The following is a 15,484-nucleotide window of genomic DNA, read 5'->3' on the forward strand; positions in this document are numbered from 1 at the left end:
GGAACTGTTCTTGCTCTGTCTGTCACGGCCAGGTCAAAGGCTCTCACTGAGCAGACAGATGCTCACGGAACAAGGGTCACTCCAGCAGTGAGTAGGACCCTTAGGGACCAGGGCCAAGGGAACCTAGTACTGTGCACCTCCTACCCGATGGGAACACGCTTTGCCACCCTCCTTACCCACCCTGCCCCGTCTCCCAGGAAGCTGCCAAGAACGGCCATTCCAACTGGCGAAGGGACGCTTCCCTTCCTGGAAGGCTTCTTGGCTTGGGAACTAGCCCTTGTTTGAGTTGCTGGGGATATGCAAGGAGGGAGAATTTGAGTCAGCGCTAGCCTTGTAACTTTCCCAAAGCTTGTGCTGTCCACCTCTTATCTCCCCTAAGTCGGGCAGGGACCAGATTTCTCCTATCCTGGGTAGAGCTAAGGGGTGGAGTTGGCTACTGCCACTGGCCACATGGCCACCTTTGGTTCCAGCTAACCAACACAAAGCTACGGTCAACCAGACTGAAGCAGCACAAAGGAAGGCCCCGGCGGGAGAGGGATGCCTGCTTAGCAGGTGCATTTTCAGTTCCAAGCACGAACAGGTACACACACACACACACACACACACACACACAACCTGTAAGGTCCTAATCTGAAAAAGACCCCCTTTTTGGGCAGGCCTGGCTACTGCACTGCCCTGCCCCGAGCCCAGGAGAAATGTAACCAGCGCCGGCGTCTTTATTTTTCTTTTAATTTTCTGAAGGATATACACCACATATCCCGTGGGCAATAAAGCGCATTCAGTGTGTTTATAAGCCAAACAAGTCACTTTGTTTAAGCAAACACAGTACAAAGTAAAATAAAACCACAAAATGATGAACTCCATGTTCATAACATACAAAAATTGCCGCCTACTCAGTAGGTAACTACAACATTCCAACTCCTGAATATACGTATAAATTTACATTTTCAGTTAAAAAAATAGACTTTTGAGAGTTCAGATTTTTGTTTTAAGTTTTTTTTTTCTTCTTACATTCTGGAGAACCAAAGCTCAGCTCAGCCCTCTTCCTCATTTTGCTCTCAAAGCCTCCCCCAAAACATCACTCCTACCCCCTTAAGGCTAGAGGTGAGCGTGTCCCTCACAATTGCACATGTCAAGCCATCGGCAAGGCGTGTCACACAAAAGGCACCAAGACGTGAAACTTTTGAAACCAAGGGGACGGGAAAGATTTTTTTTTTTTCAAAAGAAGAAAAAAAAAATAAAAAAACCAAACAAACCACACTTTGTCACATGTGAGAGTACAGCCGAGCAGTATTTACAAAGTTAACGGAACGCTCTGACACATGCTCTGGTCACTACCTAGGGCTGCTGCTTCAAAAAAACCTATTGTGGCAGCAGCATCTTCACAGAACAGAGGATCACCAATGGTTTGCTTGGCTTTGCTCCCCCTCCCCCAGAAAATGAGGAGTCAACCCCAAATGATACAAGAGTATGCAAATTATCTTCACATCGAGAACACCCCAAGGAAAACAAAATCCATGGCACGGACGCTGTACAAAGGTAACAGGGCAGGGTTCTGAGGGCCCCAAACCCATTTTGCCAACTTGATGGTCTAGCACTGAAGGGAGCAAGGGCCAGGCATGTGGAGATGATACTGAAATGATTTATCCAATACCCATGCAAGTCAAGCTCTTTGGATAGAGGTGAAGAACTTGGACATGGCTGTTTCAGGCAGCTGGAGTCAGAGGGAGCGGGCGCGGGGAGGCGGGGACGACGGGCGAAGGGGCTGCCGACCAGCCCCACCTTCGGCTCTGGCCTGGAGGGGAGGCCTTGGCTTTGAGGTCTTCCGCCTGACCTCGGGGACCCCCCTGTGAGGGCCGCCTCCTCCCTCCTGTCCTTCGCGGCGGCCCCCGGGGCTCGTTCTCTGCCTCCCTTTGCCTCCCGGCGGTCCCCTCTAGCAAATCTCAATTGTCCTGGGGGAGAAGGTGGCCGTCATGTCCGAGAGCCCGCTGGAGGTGCTGAAGGAGTGGGTGACGGCCGCGGGGGGGAAGCTGCTGACCTGGGCGGGGAAGGCCGGGGGGCCCGAGGCGAAGGTGGTGGCCACCGGGGGCGACGGGAAGCCGCTGTGCGCGGGGGACGGGTAGGTGGAGGAGCCGGGGGACGAGTAGGAGGTGGGCGCGGGGGACGGGAAGGAGGCGGCGGCGGGGGACGGGTAGGAGGGCAGGGACGGGGCGGCCGGCGGGGCGGCGGCGGCGGCCTTGTCCGCCTTCTTGTCCTTCTGCCGCAGGTGGATCTTCGTGTGCCTCTTGCGCTCGTCGCTGCGGGCGAACTTCCGGCCGCAGATGTCGCAGGCGAAGGGCTTCTCGCCCGTGTGCGTGCGGATGTGCGTGGTGAGGTGGTCGCTGCGGCTGAAGTTGCGCATGCAGATCCGGCACTGGAAGGGCTTCTGGCCCGTGTGGATGCGGATGTGGCGGGTCAGCTCGTCGGAGCGCGAGAAGCGGCGGTCGCAGGACTCGACGGGGCAGGCGTAGGGCCGCTCGTGCGGCGGCGTCTTGCTGGGCCGGTTGGGGTACTTGCGCAGGCGGCTGGGTTTGCTGAGCTGGGCCTGGTAGGTGGCGTTCAGGGCCTTCAGGTCCTGGGAGCCCGACTGCGTGGCGAAGGCCTTGATGGTGGAGAGCGGGGTGAGGGAGGGCTGCTGGGCGCCCTGGAAGGGCTTCTGCTCGGGGCCGCCCAGGCCCAGGTCGCCCTGCGGCTGCGCGAACAGGTAGTCGGGGATCATGGGCACCTGGAAGGCCCCCTTGGCGGCCGGGTAGGCGGGCGGCGGGTACTGCAGGGCCGCGCCCGCGGGGCCGGGGAAGGGCTGGCTCGGGGGCTCGGGGAAGGCGTCGGCGTTGGGGGTGGGGAAGGTGGGCGCGGCCGAGTAGATGGGGCTGCTGTCGGCCGAGGGCCCCGCGCAGCTCAGGGACGGGCTCTGCGAGGCGGAGGAGGACGCCGCCGCCGCCGGGGAGGCCGCCGGGGCCGCCGAGGCGGGAGGGTTGCTCATGCTCACGAGGCCGCTGACCAGGCTGAAGAGGGGTTCGGGCCACAGCGTGTTGCCGCTGTTGGGCGCGGGCTCCAGGGAGAAGCGGCCGGTGTAGGTGATGGGGGGCAGCCGGGTGGTCTGGCTGGGGTAACTCGTCTCCACCATGGCCTTCTCGTTGTTCAGGGCGACGTCAGAAAAGGACTCTGGCGGGAGACACGGGGAGAGGGTGACCGGAGAGCCACCCCTCGGTGGGGCCGAGACGGGGCCGGGCCGGTCAATGGTGGATGGCAGCGGGGCGCAGCGCCCCTGGGCTCGGCCCGTCCGCCCCGCTGACGCACGCCGAGAATCCCCCCCTCTGCGGCGGCTCCGCAGCGAGGCTGCGCGCGGGCGAGGGAATCCCGCGGGCGCCCGGGGGGCCGCAGCCGCGGGGCGCCCCCCCCGCACCCCGCATCTCAGCCCTCCCCCCGGGGGCCCGGCACGCAGCGCCTCGCGCGCGTGGGGGAGGGGACACCCCGCTCATCAAAACAAACCCCCCTCCCCCCACAGCCACCCACGCAGCCGGAGCTCTCCATCCAAAACAAACGCTCTGCCCTCCGCTCGCGTCGCAGGCTCGGGGGGAGGGGGCTTCCACCCCCAACACGAGACCCTGGGGCCACGCGGAACGGAGAGAAACCCCAGCTCCGCCCCGAAGGTCCCGGAGCTGGTCCCCGCGGCGGAGGACCGGACGTCAGGGCGGCCCCGGGGGGGAAGGGGGGCTCGGCGCGGACCAGCGTTTACCTGTGGTCAGGTGTTCGTAGGGCGGCTCGCCCGGCTCCCCCTGCGGGTTGAAGGCGCTGCCGCCGCCCCCGCTGCCTCCCCCGCCGCCGCCGCTGCTGCTGCTGCTGCTGCTGCCGCCGCTGCCCTCTGGGGCTCCGGCGGCGCCGAGGAACTGGGGAGCCCCGTTGCTCAGCAGCATCATCTCCTCCAGTTTGGGGTAGTTGTCCATGGTGGGCGAGTGAGGGAAGGAGCCGAACGGGTCGGAGATCTGCAGCGGAGACATCAGCTGCATCTCGGCCTTGGCCGCTGCCATCCCGGACGAGAGCGCTGGCGAGCCGATGCGGGGCGGTGCGCGCAGCCCGGACCGAAGCTACTGAGGGCACCCTTGCCGGGGGCTGACCCGCTCACAGGCGGGGCGCGGGGCGCGCTGCGGGGAGTGTGGGCGGACCCCCAGACTGGCGGTGGCCGCGGCCCGGGGTGGACGCGGGGCGGCCGCGGAGGCCGGGGCAGGGGCCGATCTGGCGGCGGCGGAAGCTCGGTGGCGGCGGATCGCGGCGGCGGCTCCCCAAGTTCTGCGCGCTGGGATCTCTCGCGGCTCCCCGGATCGGCCTCTATTTCAAGGGTCTGGACCAGCTCGGGCCCGCCTCCGCCGTGACGTACATGGCCATATTTGGGAAGCAGGAAGCCCTAATATGGAAGGACCGGCCGGGAGGACCCGGAGTGACGTGAAGCCCCCCACCCCCCTACCCAAGAGCGGTGGGCACCTCCACCCTGCGACCCGCTCCAGCCTCCTGAGCGCTCGAGCCCCGGGAAAGCCGAGCGCTGCAGCGGCAGCAGCGGTCCCCCGGGGCCGGGCGCCCGGAGTTCCCGGCTTGCCCCCGCCCCAACCCCCGCTCGCCCCTCCTCCCAGAGCCGGAAGCGGCCGAGCCATATTGGGCCTCTCCAAATAAGGCGCTGCCCAAATAAGGCCTGTTCCGGCGGGGGATCCTTCCTGCTCCTTATATGGCGTTTCCGGGTCGGCGCTTCCCCCCTCCCCCCCCCCCCCCCCCCCCCCACCTTTGGTTCCCAACCAGGAGCTTGAGCGCGCGCCGGAGCCGGGGACGCCCGCGTGGGGAGGGCTGGGCGCGCAGCGGCTCCCACGGCCCCCGGGCGCGAGCTGGGCTGGGGAAGCCCGGGCCCGGCGCGGGGGCGAGGGCGAGCCGGGCCCAGGTTCTGCAGCCGTCATCCTGGGCTCACCCGCCCACCTCGGGGACCGTGGGAGCGAGCCTGCCGAGAGGAGGAGCGGCTGGGCGGGCTGGGGCAGAGGCCGCCCAGGAGAGGCGGGGCCCTGACCTGGCCTCTACCAACCGCAGGGTCACTTTCCACATGTCACCAGGAAACCCGAGGCCGTCGGTAGGCTGGGGTGTTGGAACCTGGGGCTCCCAGGGCGCCACCCAGATTTCAGAGGCCATTCCCTCCTCCCTGCGGTCCACCTTGGGGGACCTGGATTTCGGAACCTGATTGCCTCCCCGCCGGGAGCTGTTGGTTCTCGTGATGCCTGGGCACTTCCAGGGACGGGTCGGGCGGACCCTGGCCTGGTGTGAAGGGGGGACTCTTCCTCGGGGGCGCCGGGCGACCCCGGGCTTGGCGTGCCGAGGACGCGCCTGCGAATCGGTGCTGCCCTCTGGAGGTGTCTCGCTGTTTTCCCGGGGCCCCGGGCGCGCCGGGCTCTTCCGCCTCCTCCAGGTCCCCCCGCCCCCCCGTAGTCTGCGCTGGGCGCGGAGCCAGGCCGGGAGAGCCTCCGACGCAGTGAGCGAGGACTGAGCAGGCGCGGCGGCTCGGGCCTTCCCCGCAGTCCCGGGGGAACCGCCGCAGCCAAGGCGCCCGGCTTCAGGGTAACACCTCCCTCACGGAGCCAGGCCAAGGGCAGGGAGCGCGTGGGGGGGGTCCCCGGGGACCCTGACGCAAGCAGTGAAGCCCTCCTGCCCGAACCCTATCCCCGTGCACCCCAAAGGGAGAGGAGAAAGGCTCCTGTTTCTAGCTTAGAATCCAGGGAAAGTGCTGGTTTTTAATCTCATTTTTTATTTGAAAATAAAGCAAGTAGTGCCCGCGGAAGGAGGGACAGACTGAAGGTCAGGGTTTAACCGGGGAGGGGCTTCTTTTCGGCATTCTCTTTCTCTGACACCGCCCCCCCTTTAAGAAAAACAGCCCAGTGAGTCCAGACATGAAGCAGGGTTTCCCTGTAGTTGAGCTCACCGCTCCTCAGTTCTTTGGCCGGGTGCTGTTATTCACTTAGGGGCCGTTAGTGCGTCCTTTCACAGCCTGCTGGCCAGGACAGGCAGAGCAAGATGCTTCCTGAGGGAGAATGTCCGTTTTGCTACTCCGGTGCGGCTCTCTGAGCAAACTTTGCGTGCCTCACTTTCTCTAGCTGCAAAACAAAGCTTATGTTAGTGGTATTCACGAGGAAGGAGTGTTTGTACAGACTGACATTCACTCGGCCTGCTGCCCGTGTCTCCCAAAGGCAGAGCTGCAGTTGGGTGAGCCAGGGTGGCTGTGATGTTGCCCATCTAACCTCGCTGGGAACGCAGCTCAGTTGATAGGGAGCTTAGTGTGCAGAAAAACCTGGGTCCCAGCTCGTCGAGAACCAGCCCTGTGCTGATAATTCCTGATACTTAGGAAGTTCAGGTAGGACCATCAAGTGTCCTAGGGCATCCTTGGCGACTTAACTACTTTTGAAGGCAGCTTGGGCCACACGAGACCCCCAACTCTTTAAAAAAGAGAAGGAAAGCAACAACATCCAAAACAAGAAAAAACTGCACAGAGAGAAGCTTTCAGGGCTGGAGAGATGGCTTGGCAGTTAAGAGCATTCACTGACTGTTCTTCCGGAGGACCTGGGTTCAATTCCCAGTACCACGTGGCGGCCACAACTGTTTGTATCTTCTAGTTCCAATGACCCTGACACCATCACAACAATGTGCATAAAATAAAATTATTTTTTTATAAAGAGAGAAGCATTCCAATCCTAACACAAGAGCACAAGAGACGCTGTTCCTAACAGCTGATCAGTATCCCTTTTATTAAAAAAAAAAAAGACAGCCTTAATTATTTTATGTCTGAGGTTTTGCCTGTGTGAGTGTAAGTGCCCCATCTCTGTAAAGTGTCCATAGAGTCTAAAAGCAGGCATCAGATCCCCTGAAACTGCTTACAGAAGGTTATGAGTCTTCTGTGGCTGCTGGGAGCCAAACCAGAGTCCTCTCTGCAAGAGCAGCCTGTGCTCTTAACCATGGAGCCATCTCTCCAACCCATAATCTGCATCCTCCTTCTTGCAATAGAACTTTTTTTTCCCCCTAGAACAGAAAAGTTCAATCTCGATGCACAGTGGAATCACCCATGGGGCTCCTTGTCCTCTCCTGGAGCATTTAAAGACCAGCATCCCACCCCTCGCCACCCAGCCCGGTGCCAGGACAAAACAGTTGCCCCGTGAGTCTAATGTGCAACTCCGCCTGAGGCAGCTGCCTGTCTGCGTCTTGTGTGAGTCCAGCACCAGTTATTTTTTGAATGTTCCTCAGCCAGCAATTCCTCCTGAGAAATTACTACCACTGGAGAGCTTGGGGATGGGGGACAGCTCCACCCCCAAATCTAAGTGTAGATCTGTAACACAGGCATGGCCATCCATATCGGATCCTGTAATCTAGGAGAATTCTGGTTTTAGAGTGACTGAACTCAGACTGGCTCGTGACCCGTGCCAGGCCGAGAAGAATCGCTCCTGGGACTTCCTCTTGAACTCTTGAGTGTTATGGAAGTTTGGGTTTCTTTAAAAACTCAGCTGTGTTCTGTAAATATGTGTTTTGTTTTAACCCCAAGAGGGGGATTATAGTTTGGGCTTTAGTCTGTCACAGTGGATAACTGTCTCAGGCAGGGCGTGGTCTCTGCCAGCTGGTAACTTCTGCAGGAAGAGGGCACGTTCTAGGACTCTGAGGAAGGGAAGTAGGGGAGCCCAGGGAGAGAGGGTGACGCAGTGGCACTTCAGTTTCACAGGTCAGTGCCCTCTCTCCCTCCTCGTTTGATAAGAGCAAGCGTCCTTGGTTCCAAACTTCTCCCAGAAGCTGCTGTGGGTAATATGGTGGAGCTCTGGACATGCCCTCTAAGGAGCTTACCTCCGGGAGAAGTAAGCCTGGATTGTTATAAGAGAATGGAGAATAAGAAGGAAGCGCTCCCTTAGCCACCAGCTGTCAGCAGCACGGAGGACTTAGGAGGTAGAAAGGAGCTGGGTGTGCATGGGTGAGGAGCTCCTGTAACTCGGGTTCCAGCACTTGGGAGACTTCAGGTCACTAGCCTGGGTGAGGTAAGGGTCTGTCTCAAAACAGTAAGACAAGGAGGGACATTCCAGGGAGTTAGGTGGATGGGGACAGTGGAAACATCTTGGAGGGGAAGGAGGCCTGTACTTCACAGTGGAGAACTGAGAGACTTTTTGAGGCCTAGCTTGTAGTTGGGTAGCCAGAATGACCCATATCTAACCTGTCTGATAAAAACAATGCTAGCCAATGAGAGAATGGCCTGGAATAGAAAGGGTTGCCATTGCAAAGAATAAAAAAGCGTACTTTACCAAATAAAATGCTTTTTCTGTTTTTAGGAAGGGTCTTAGTGTATAGTCCAAGCTGGCCTCAAAGTTCTGACCCGGCAGCCCTTCCCAGCCTTCCAAGTGTCAACTTAATTCATTCTTTAAAAAACAAACAAGCATTTAGGGGGACTGGAGAGATGGCTCAGAGGTTAAGAGTACTGGCTGCTCTTTCAAAGGTCCTGAGTTCAGTTCGCAGCAACCACATGGTGGCTCACAACCATCTATAGTGAGGTCTGGTGCCCTCTCCTGGTGCACAGGCATACATGTATAATAAATAAATCTTAAAAAAAAAAATAGGGCAGTATTCTGGTGTGCGTCATTAGTCCCAGCACTGAGGAGAAAGAGACAGGGTACCGTGAGTTGTACAGAACGAAGACTGTTTCAAACAAACAAATAAAAAAGAAATGCCTAGGAGGAGGCTTGGGTCTGGGGTGAGGGATTCCAAAAGGAGAGGCCACCTTGCAAAGACCTCAGGAGGAAAAGGAGTAGGAATGTGATTGGTCCAACACCTCAATGGAAGACGTAGACAGGCTCAGAATGTCCAACGCTTGACTGTCCCCTACCTGCCCACCCTTACTCTTTTTTGCTTAGTATCATGGCCCATAGACCTCGTGTCCCTCTTCACCCTGCCATAACTCCTGAGGATAAGCCACTGGAAGGCAGATTCCACCCAGAAACAGTGAAACACTGAGCTCAAAATCCTTTCACACTGCCCAGACCAGAGCACTCTGTAAGGCGGGCAGTGAGGAGAAACGTCTGCCACACTCTTGTAGAGGGTGGTATCACTGGCGCAGCATCTCACCAGCACGGCTAGGAGCATCCGAGTAACCCCCCGCCTCTGCCCATCTGTTCTATAGACGACAGTACTTCTGTGTGCGGTGATTGGGGGACAGGGGACGATGGTGACATAGGGGAAAAAATTGGTCCCTCCCAAGGAGCTAAGTCACAGTTTGGACCTGTGAGGAATCCCCAATGTATGTATACCTACCAACTCAAATGGGAAAATGTCCTGAGGCCTATAGGAAGACAGGCTGCGTGGGAGGGATGCTGGGCCCCAAGGAATACCTCAGGGATAACCTGGGTCTCTAGGGTCCTGTTGGCCAGGTGACTGATGCCAGAGGCCCTGAGCAGCCAGAACTGCTGTCACTCTCTGAAAAGTGGAGAGGGGAGAGAGAACCAGGCTATTGACTCTACAGCAACTGGGGTGAGCTGTCTTGACTCCTTCACGAAGGCCAAGCAAGCTGCAGCTCTCAGAGGAAAGCAAGCCTCCTTTTCCACTGCCACTTCCTCCTCCCAGAGCTCAGCTGTGTCAGCACCCACATGTGCTACTCAGAACGTGGTTTGCCACTTCTGTGGCCAGCCTAGGTCTCAGGAAGTGACTCTCTTTTGGGTTCTCTCTGGGTTGCCCGTCACACTTTCCGACGGCTGAGGGGCCCCAGCGGAAACCCAGACACCCAGACAGCTTGTCTTGGAGTGCTTCTGGGTACAGCTTTGCTCCCATCCACGGAGGGCTTTGAGAAATGAGAAGAAGCCTGGAGAGGCCACATGTGAGGTGGGAAAGAAGTGGGGGGGGGGGACAAAGGGGGAGTTGTGGGGAAAACAGGGACATGGGAGAGAGGTGATTATCCCAGAGTGTGGAGTGTGGAGTCCCAAACCCTGAGACCCAGGCTAGGTGGGAAGGGCTGTGCAGAGTGGTGCTGAGGCCTGAGGCAGATGGTGGTTTGAGAGCGCCCCTAATGGGCTGGGGTGTAGCCCAGGAGTAGAGTGCTTTGGCTGGTGTGTTCAGTGTTCCAGGTTAAATTCCCATCAACACACAAACTCTCTCTCACACACACACACTCACACATACACACACTCTCTCACACACACATACTCATACGTAAACTCTCATTCTCTCACACACACAAATGAAGAGAGTACCTCGCCCACCCCAGCAGCCTCCAGGCCGTGTAGAAAAGAGACCATGGGGAATTTGGCACTGGCTACAGGATTTCTTAAGACAGATGGGGTCTGGGTGGCTTCAATCAAGTCCTCAGAGCCCTAAGGAGCAATGATCCAGACAGTTAGGTTAGGCTTAAAATGGAAGCCACTGAGGCACACAGATCTGGAGGAGGTGCTGTAGGCTGTCTTGAAGGAGGTCTGTAGAAGGAGGAGGTAGCTGGCTATCCAGCCTGCCCCTCAGGATCTTTCCTGCCCCAGGGTGCCGTGCGAAGCTGCTGTCCTTGGACCTCAGTTCCTCTGATCTGCGCTTCACAGCCCCTCTCCTGGATCTGAGGCTGCAAAGACAGCGGGCTCCGAGGACAGCCCACCCTGTGGAGTTTTCCCTGCTCTCCCCGCCCCCAGCCCAGTGTGCAGCAAAGCCAGCAGGCTGCAGAAATCTCTGGAAGCTCCCCGGGCGGGAGAGGGTGGGGGATGTTACATAAGAGCCCCAGTGATGTGCAGGAAGTCGAAAACAGCCTTTAGATTCAAAAGGCAGCGTTCCCACCCAGCCCAGAGAGGCAGGAATAGAAACGGGTTATTTCTGGGCCCGCACCCCCACCCAGCGCCAGGCTGCTCAGCTTGCTGGGTTAGCCTGGCTTCTGCAGCCCCGGCGGGAGGGGGAGGGGAGGGGAAGGCAGGCACCTTCTGGGGTTACCTGATTCGGAACTGTCCTCGGCTACCCCCATCCCGACAAACCCGGGAACGCCAAGGAAGCAGCGGTGTCGCAGTGCCGGCTTCCCTCCATCTCTGGACGCGTTCGTCTTCCAAGCCCACCGCTCCCAGCACGCGCTTGCTCCGTGCTTGCAAGCTCGGAGCCTGCTGCCTCCCAGAGTCTGCCCTCACCGTGCCTGTGAGGTCGGTCTCCTTCTCAGCTTTAGTTCATTGATGGCGAAGGATGCATAGAGGGGGCAGGCGACTTGCTCAAGGTCGCAGAGCTGGTCAGAGGTAGAGCCAAGATTCTATTCCAGACGGTCTGGCCTCAGAACCCTTTGCCTAAACCTCGCCTCACACCATGAGCGGTTCTCCGGAGTCCCAGGCTTTCTCTATGTAGTGCCTGAGTAAGCTGGAGATAGAAGACAGACAGGCAAACAGGTCGTTTCCATCCATGTCATGTTGACTGCCCAAGCGTCATGTCGGCTCTGGGATAGAAAGAAGTAAGGAGACCCTCCTACCGGGCTCTTGCTGCTCCCCAGCCTAGTGGAGACAGATATGCAAAGAAGCGAGAGCAAGCTGGGTGTGGTGGCCCACTCCTGGAGTCCCTGCCCTCGGGAGGTCGGGGCAGGAGGAGCAGAAGCTCAAAGTCATCCTCAGCTACCCAGGGAATTTAAGGCTGGTCCAGGGAAACTCAGAACTCAGTTTCCCCCAGTCCAGGTCCAGAGGGCCATCATGGCAGTATGCGTGCCTTGAAGCTGACACTGGACATCCAGCTGGCTTTTGCTGACTGGAAATTTAAAAAGAATGAAAAGAGGAAACGCCAGCCTCAGCAGCAGCGTGACACATTCTCTCACGGGGGAAGCACTGTCGTCCTTGACCTAACTCCCACCTCCTCACGAACACCCCAGCCAGTCAAGAGTCAAGTTGCCATTTATAAAAAAAAAAAAAAAAAAAAAAAAAAAAAAATCACAAGAAGAGAATCATGAAGTGACACACGCCCACAGTCCCAGCGCAGAGACCGGAGGGTCTCCACAAACTTGATGTACAAAGCAAGACCCTGTCTCCGAAAACAAACCCGAACTTTCTAAGTAAGCGAAGGAAAAAAAAAGAATGAGAAGCACAAAGGGGTGAGCGGGGAGTCAAGGAGGGGACACAGGGTCCAGACAGGGCTTCCCGGGAGCATCAGCACACCTGCTGTCCCTGGGGCTCCCACGGCAGAAAGGCATTGAGCAAGATGGACCACCAAGTTCCCTGAGAGTCAGCTTAGCCCATAGGGCCATCTATGTCCCTTGGCATGGCCGTAGTATGGGAGACTCGGGGGGAGGGACCTGCCTGTCCCTCTTCCTTCTCCAGCCATCCTCCTATCAGCTCCCTCCATATGGGAGCGCGCTGGATTCCCTGTACCTTCAGGATAAGCTGTGCAGAAGCTGTGGTCCCTCAGCCCAGGAGAAGAGCTTCCTGAGCTCGGGTGGTTGCGCTGGCAAGTGGCCTGCTGGGAAGGGAGCCGCCGCCTTTAGGGTGTGCAGGGAGGGCTCTGCTGTGTAGACGGTTGCTGCTCCCACCAACAGGCAGATGGAGGGGGCTTTGGAACCTGGAGGACCCAGTCTCCCTCCAGCCCAGGGGCAGAGCGTTGTGTGTCAGTGTGCGTGCCCTCGAAGCTGACATGACTCACGGTAAAAACGCTTGCCTAGACAGAACACATGAGGTCCTACAGCTGATTCCTAACACTGTCAAAAAATTGTCTGGGAGGCAGAGGTAGGGAGATCTCTGTGAGTTCAAGGCCAGCCTGATCTACATAGTGTGTTCCAAGACAGAGAGACTGTGTCTCAAAAAAATTAAAAAAAAGGGTGTGTGTGTGTGTAAAATACTATATACGTAAAATTTACCATTTTAACCACCAATCACATTCACTACCAACACTTCCAGAACCCCTTAATGCTTCCAAACACAAATCCACGCCCATTATCTCTATCCCCTTCTCCCAGCCCGTGTAGCCCCCATCTCTATTACACACTTGACTCCTCTTGGAAGCTCAGATGAGATGAACACAGACTGTGTCGTCTTTGGTGTCTAACTTATTTCACGTGGCATGATGTTTTCATGAACCGTTCTTCTGTTCTTTCCTTTTGATTTTTCAGACAGGGTTTCTCTGTGTAGCTCTGGCTGTCCTGGAACTCTCGGTAGACCAGGCTGGCCTCGAACTCAGAAATCACTTGCCTCTGACGCCCGAGTGCTGGGATTTAAGTGCACCACCACACCTCGCTACTGTGGGCTGTTCCTATTGTAGCACCCCTGCACGAAGATCGAATCACGTGCCGAGTCATGTGTATTTCACATTTTCCGTGTCCGCTTATTTTAACATGGGAAGGGAGGTTTCCACTTAAATACTGTTTTTGTCTTAGGTGTATGAATGCTTTGCCTGCATGTATGTCCTTGTACCATGTGTGTGCCTGGTGCCTGTGGAGGTCAGAAGAGAGCATCTCAGATATCCTGGAAGAGGCGTGAGATAGCTGTGAACCACCATGTAAGTGGTAGGACTTGAACTCACAGCCCCTACAAGAGCAACAGGTGCTCTTGCCACTGGGCTTTCTCTCCCTCACCCCCTCTAGCCTGTGTTTTTTTTTTTTTTTTTTTTTCCTCCATGCTGAGAACATGGTTGTGCAAGTGTTGTGGATGCAGAATCTTACTGTACTGTGGTGATAGCCATGCGGCGCAGGTGACAGCCTGTGGCCCTGAGCCTGCGCCTCTCTGGATAGGCTTTCTGAGGTTGCGCTTGTTTTATTTTCTCACTATACAGTTCAGCCCAAATCTGCCCCCCCCCGTTTCTAACTGCTGAGCGCCGTTCCGGGGGCACACGGCCACACCCGAGGTCCTGGGCGGCTTTGCCTCCTGAGCCATGCCCACATACTCACTGAGGAAGTGCTGCTGCAGGGAAGGACCCGGGTCTCTTAGTGGGTGATTCGGGTCTCTGGGAGATTCTTTGTAGGAGTGAGTTGACAAGGGTTCCAGGCTCTTCTCCTGGGCTTTGGGTAGGTTTTCCACCATCCCCGAGCCTAGCCCCAGCATTCTTTCCCTGGTAACATCCACGCTGTCTCACTTTTCCTCTCCCAGGCTAAATATGGAGTGTGAAACTGCTCTTCTTCCCAATTTAGCATTTGAATTAAAGCGAGAACTGAATGTGGCTGGAATGCCGACTCCCATCTGTGTGTGAGAAAGGGTTTGCAGTCTGATGGGGAGATAGACTCCTAAAGAGGCACTAAGGGAATGAGCTGACGCGATGACAGCAGGAAGGACAGGTGTGACAGGGGCCCGGAGGGGACACCTGACAGCTTGGGGGTGACAGAATAACATCTGAGCTGAGACTTGTGCGCTTGTGGGAGCTGACCTAGTGAAGGGGGAGGGCTGGGGCACTTGGGCAGGAGGCGGCATCATGCAGTGATTTGGGTTGACATGGCTTCGGAAGAGCGCAAAGCAGGGAGGGTGGGGGATGGTGTGGCCCAAGAGCTTCCTCTGTCTCCAACTCACCCCTCTCATCCTCCTCTTCTTACCCTTCACCCGGGAGAACAAAGCAGATGAGAGTGACCTAGGCCAGAGACATTATTACATGATCACTTGCATTCTGTTTTTTGTTTTGTTTTGACAGAGTCTCTGTGGCCCTGCCTGGCTTGGAACTTGGAGTGATACTCCTGCCTCTTCTTCCTGGGGGCTAGGATCACAGTTTTTCTCTGTGATGCCCCACACGAGTGCCTTCTGCTCAGGCCACTCAGAAAGCGGACCTGGCAGGCCTGAAGTGGACATGGGACAGTAGGCTCTGGAGGGCATCATGGTAAATCATTTAGGGCCTTTGCTTGTTTTAGCCAAACCATCCTTCTCAGGGGCAGAGCTAAGTCAATCTCTCACATCCCTTCCTCTTGCTGAAATTGAGTCACGATTTTGGTTCAGATGGGATCGGGTGGAAATCTTGGCCAAAGAAAACCTTTTGTTGGCAATGTGAAAGGGCTCTCTGGAGGGTCATGCCCCTGCCGGGCACAGCTAAGGGATGCAGGTGTAAAACTCTCCATCAATATTTCAAGCAACATTATTTATTGATCACTTATCTGGCTGGGACAAAAGGAGAAGGTAGTTCACCACGGATACAGGCCTGCTGGGTTCAGTTTGGGAAAGAGGTCAGCGAAAGGCAGGTCATTGGCCAGGCTTCTCAATTCTACCAGGCCCAGCAAGGATACTTGGGAATTTGGGGTAGGGTGGAGTGGGGTGAGGGGTGAGGGGAGGGGTTTTGGTCTCTTCCAATTCCACAATATTCTGGATGAAAATAAAGGAAAAGGCTAGGGTTAGGGATGCCTGGAGCAGGCCTGAGATGCCGCTGTGACTAGGTCCAGGGGTCCAACAACCCCCAACTCTGCCCCTCCTCTCTCCCAACCCTGAAATCCGCTTCAGTGGGTACCTTCTCCCATCCACCCACCCGCAACAACTTTTCCATGTGTAATAGCCCT

At 57.1% G+C, this 15,484-nt stretch overlaps 1 protein-coding gene and 1 long non-coding RNA gene across 2 annotated transcripts; both read right to left on the minus strand.

Annotated features, from left to right (window-relative positions):
• Positions 1-710: 710 nt before the first annotated feature.
• Egr1 (early growth response 1) lies at positions 711-4,367 on the minus strand. The gene is made up of 2 exons (XM_055625734.1): positions 3,779-4,367; positions 711-3,204 (listed from the first exon to the last, which is right to left on the minus strand). Exons 1-2 carry the CDS (start codon positions 4,068-4,070, stop codon positions 1,934-1,936), a joined length of 1,563 nt encoding a protein of 520 aa, XP_055481709.1. The 5' UTR covers positions 4,071-4,367; the 3' UTR covers positions 711-1,933.
• Positions 4,368-5,801: 1,434 nt separating this feature from the next.
• Positions 5,802-14,253, minus strand: LOC129690019 (uncharacterized). The gene is made up of 3 exons (XR_008722230.1): positions 13,904-14,253; positions 10,993-11,400; positions 5,802-6,164 (listed from the first exon to the last, which is right to left on the minus strand). It is a non-coding gene; the product is annotated as an uncharacterized LOC129690019 (long non-coding RNA).
• Between the last annotated feature and the right edge of the window lie 1,231 nt (positions 14,254-15,484).

Source organism: Psammomys obesus, unplaced genomic scaffold (assembly GCF_907164565.1).
Source record: "Psammomys obesus unplaced genomic scaffold, mPsaObe1.curated_primary_1811, whole genome shotgun sequence".
In the NCBI taxonomy this organism is placed as follows: Eukaryota; Metazoa; Chordata; class Mammalia; order Rodentia; family Muridae; genus Psammomys; species Psammomys obesus.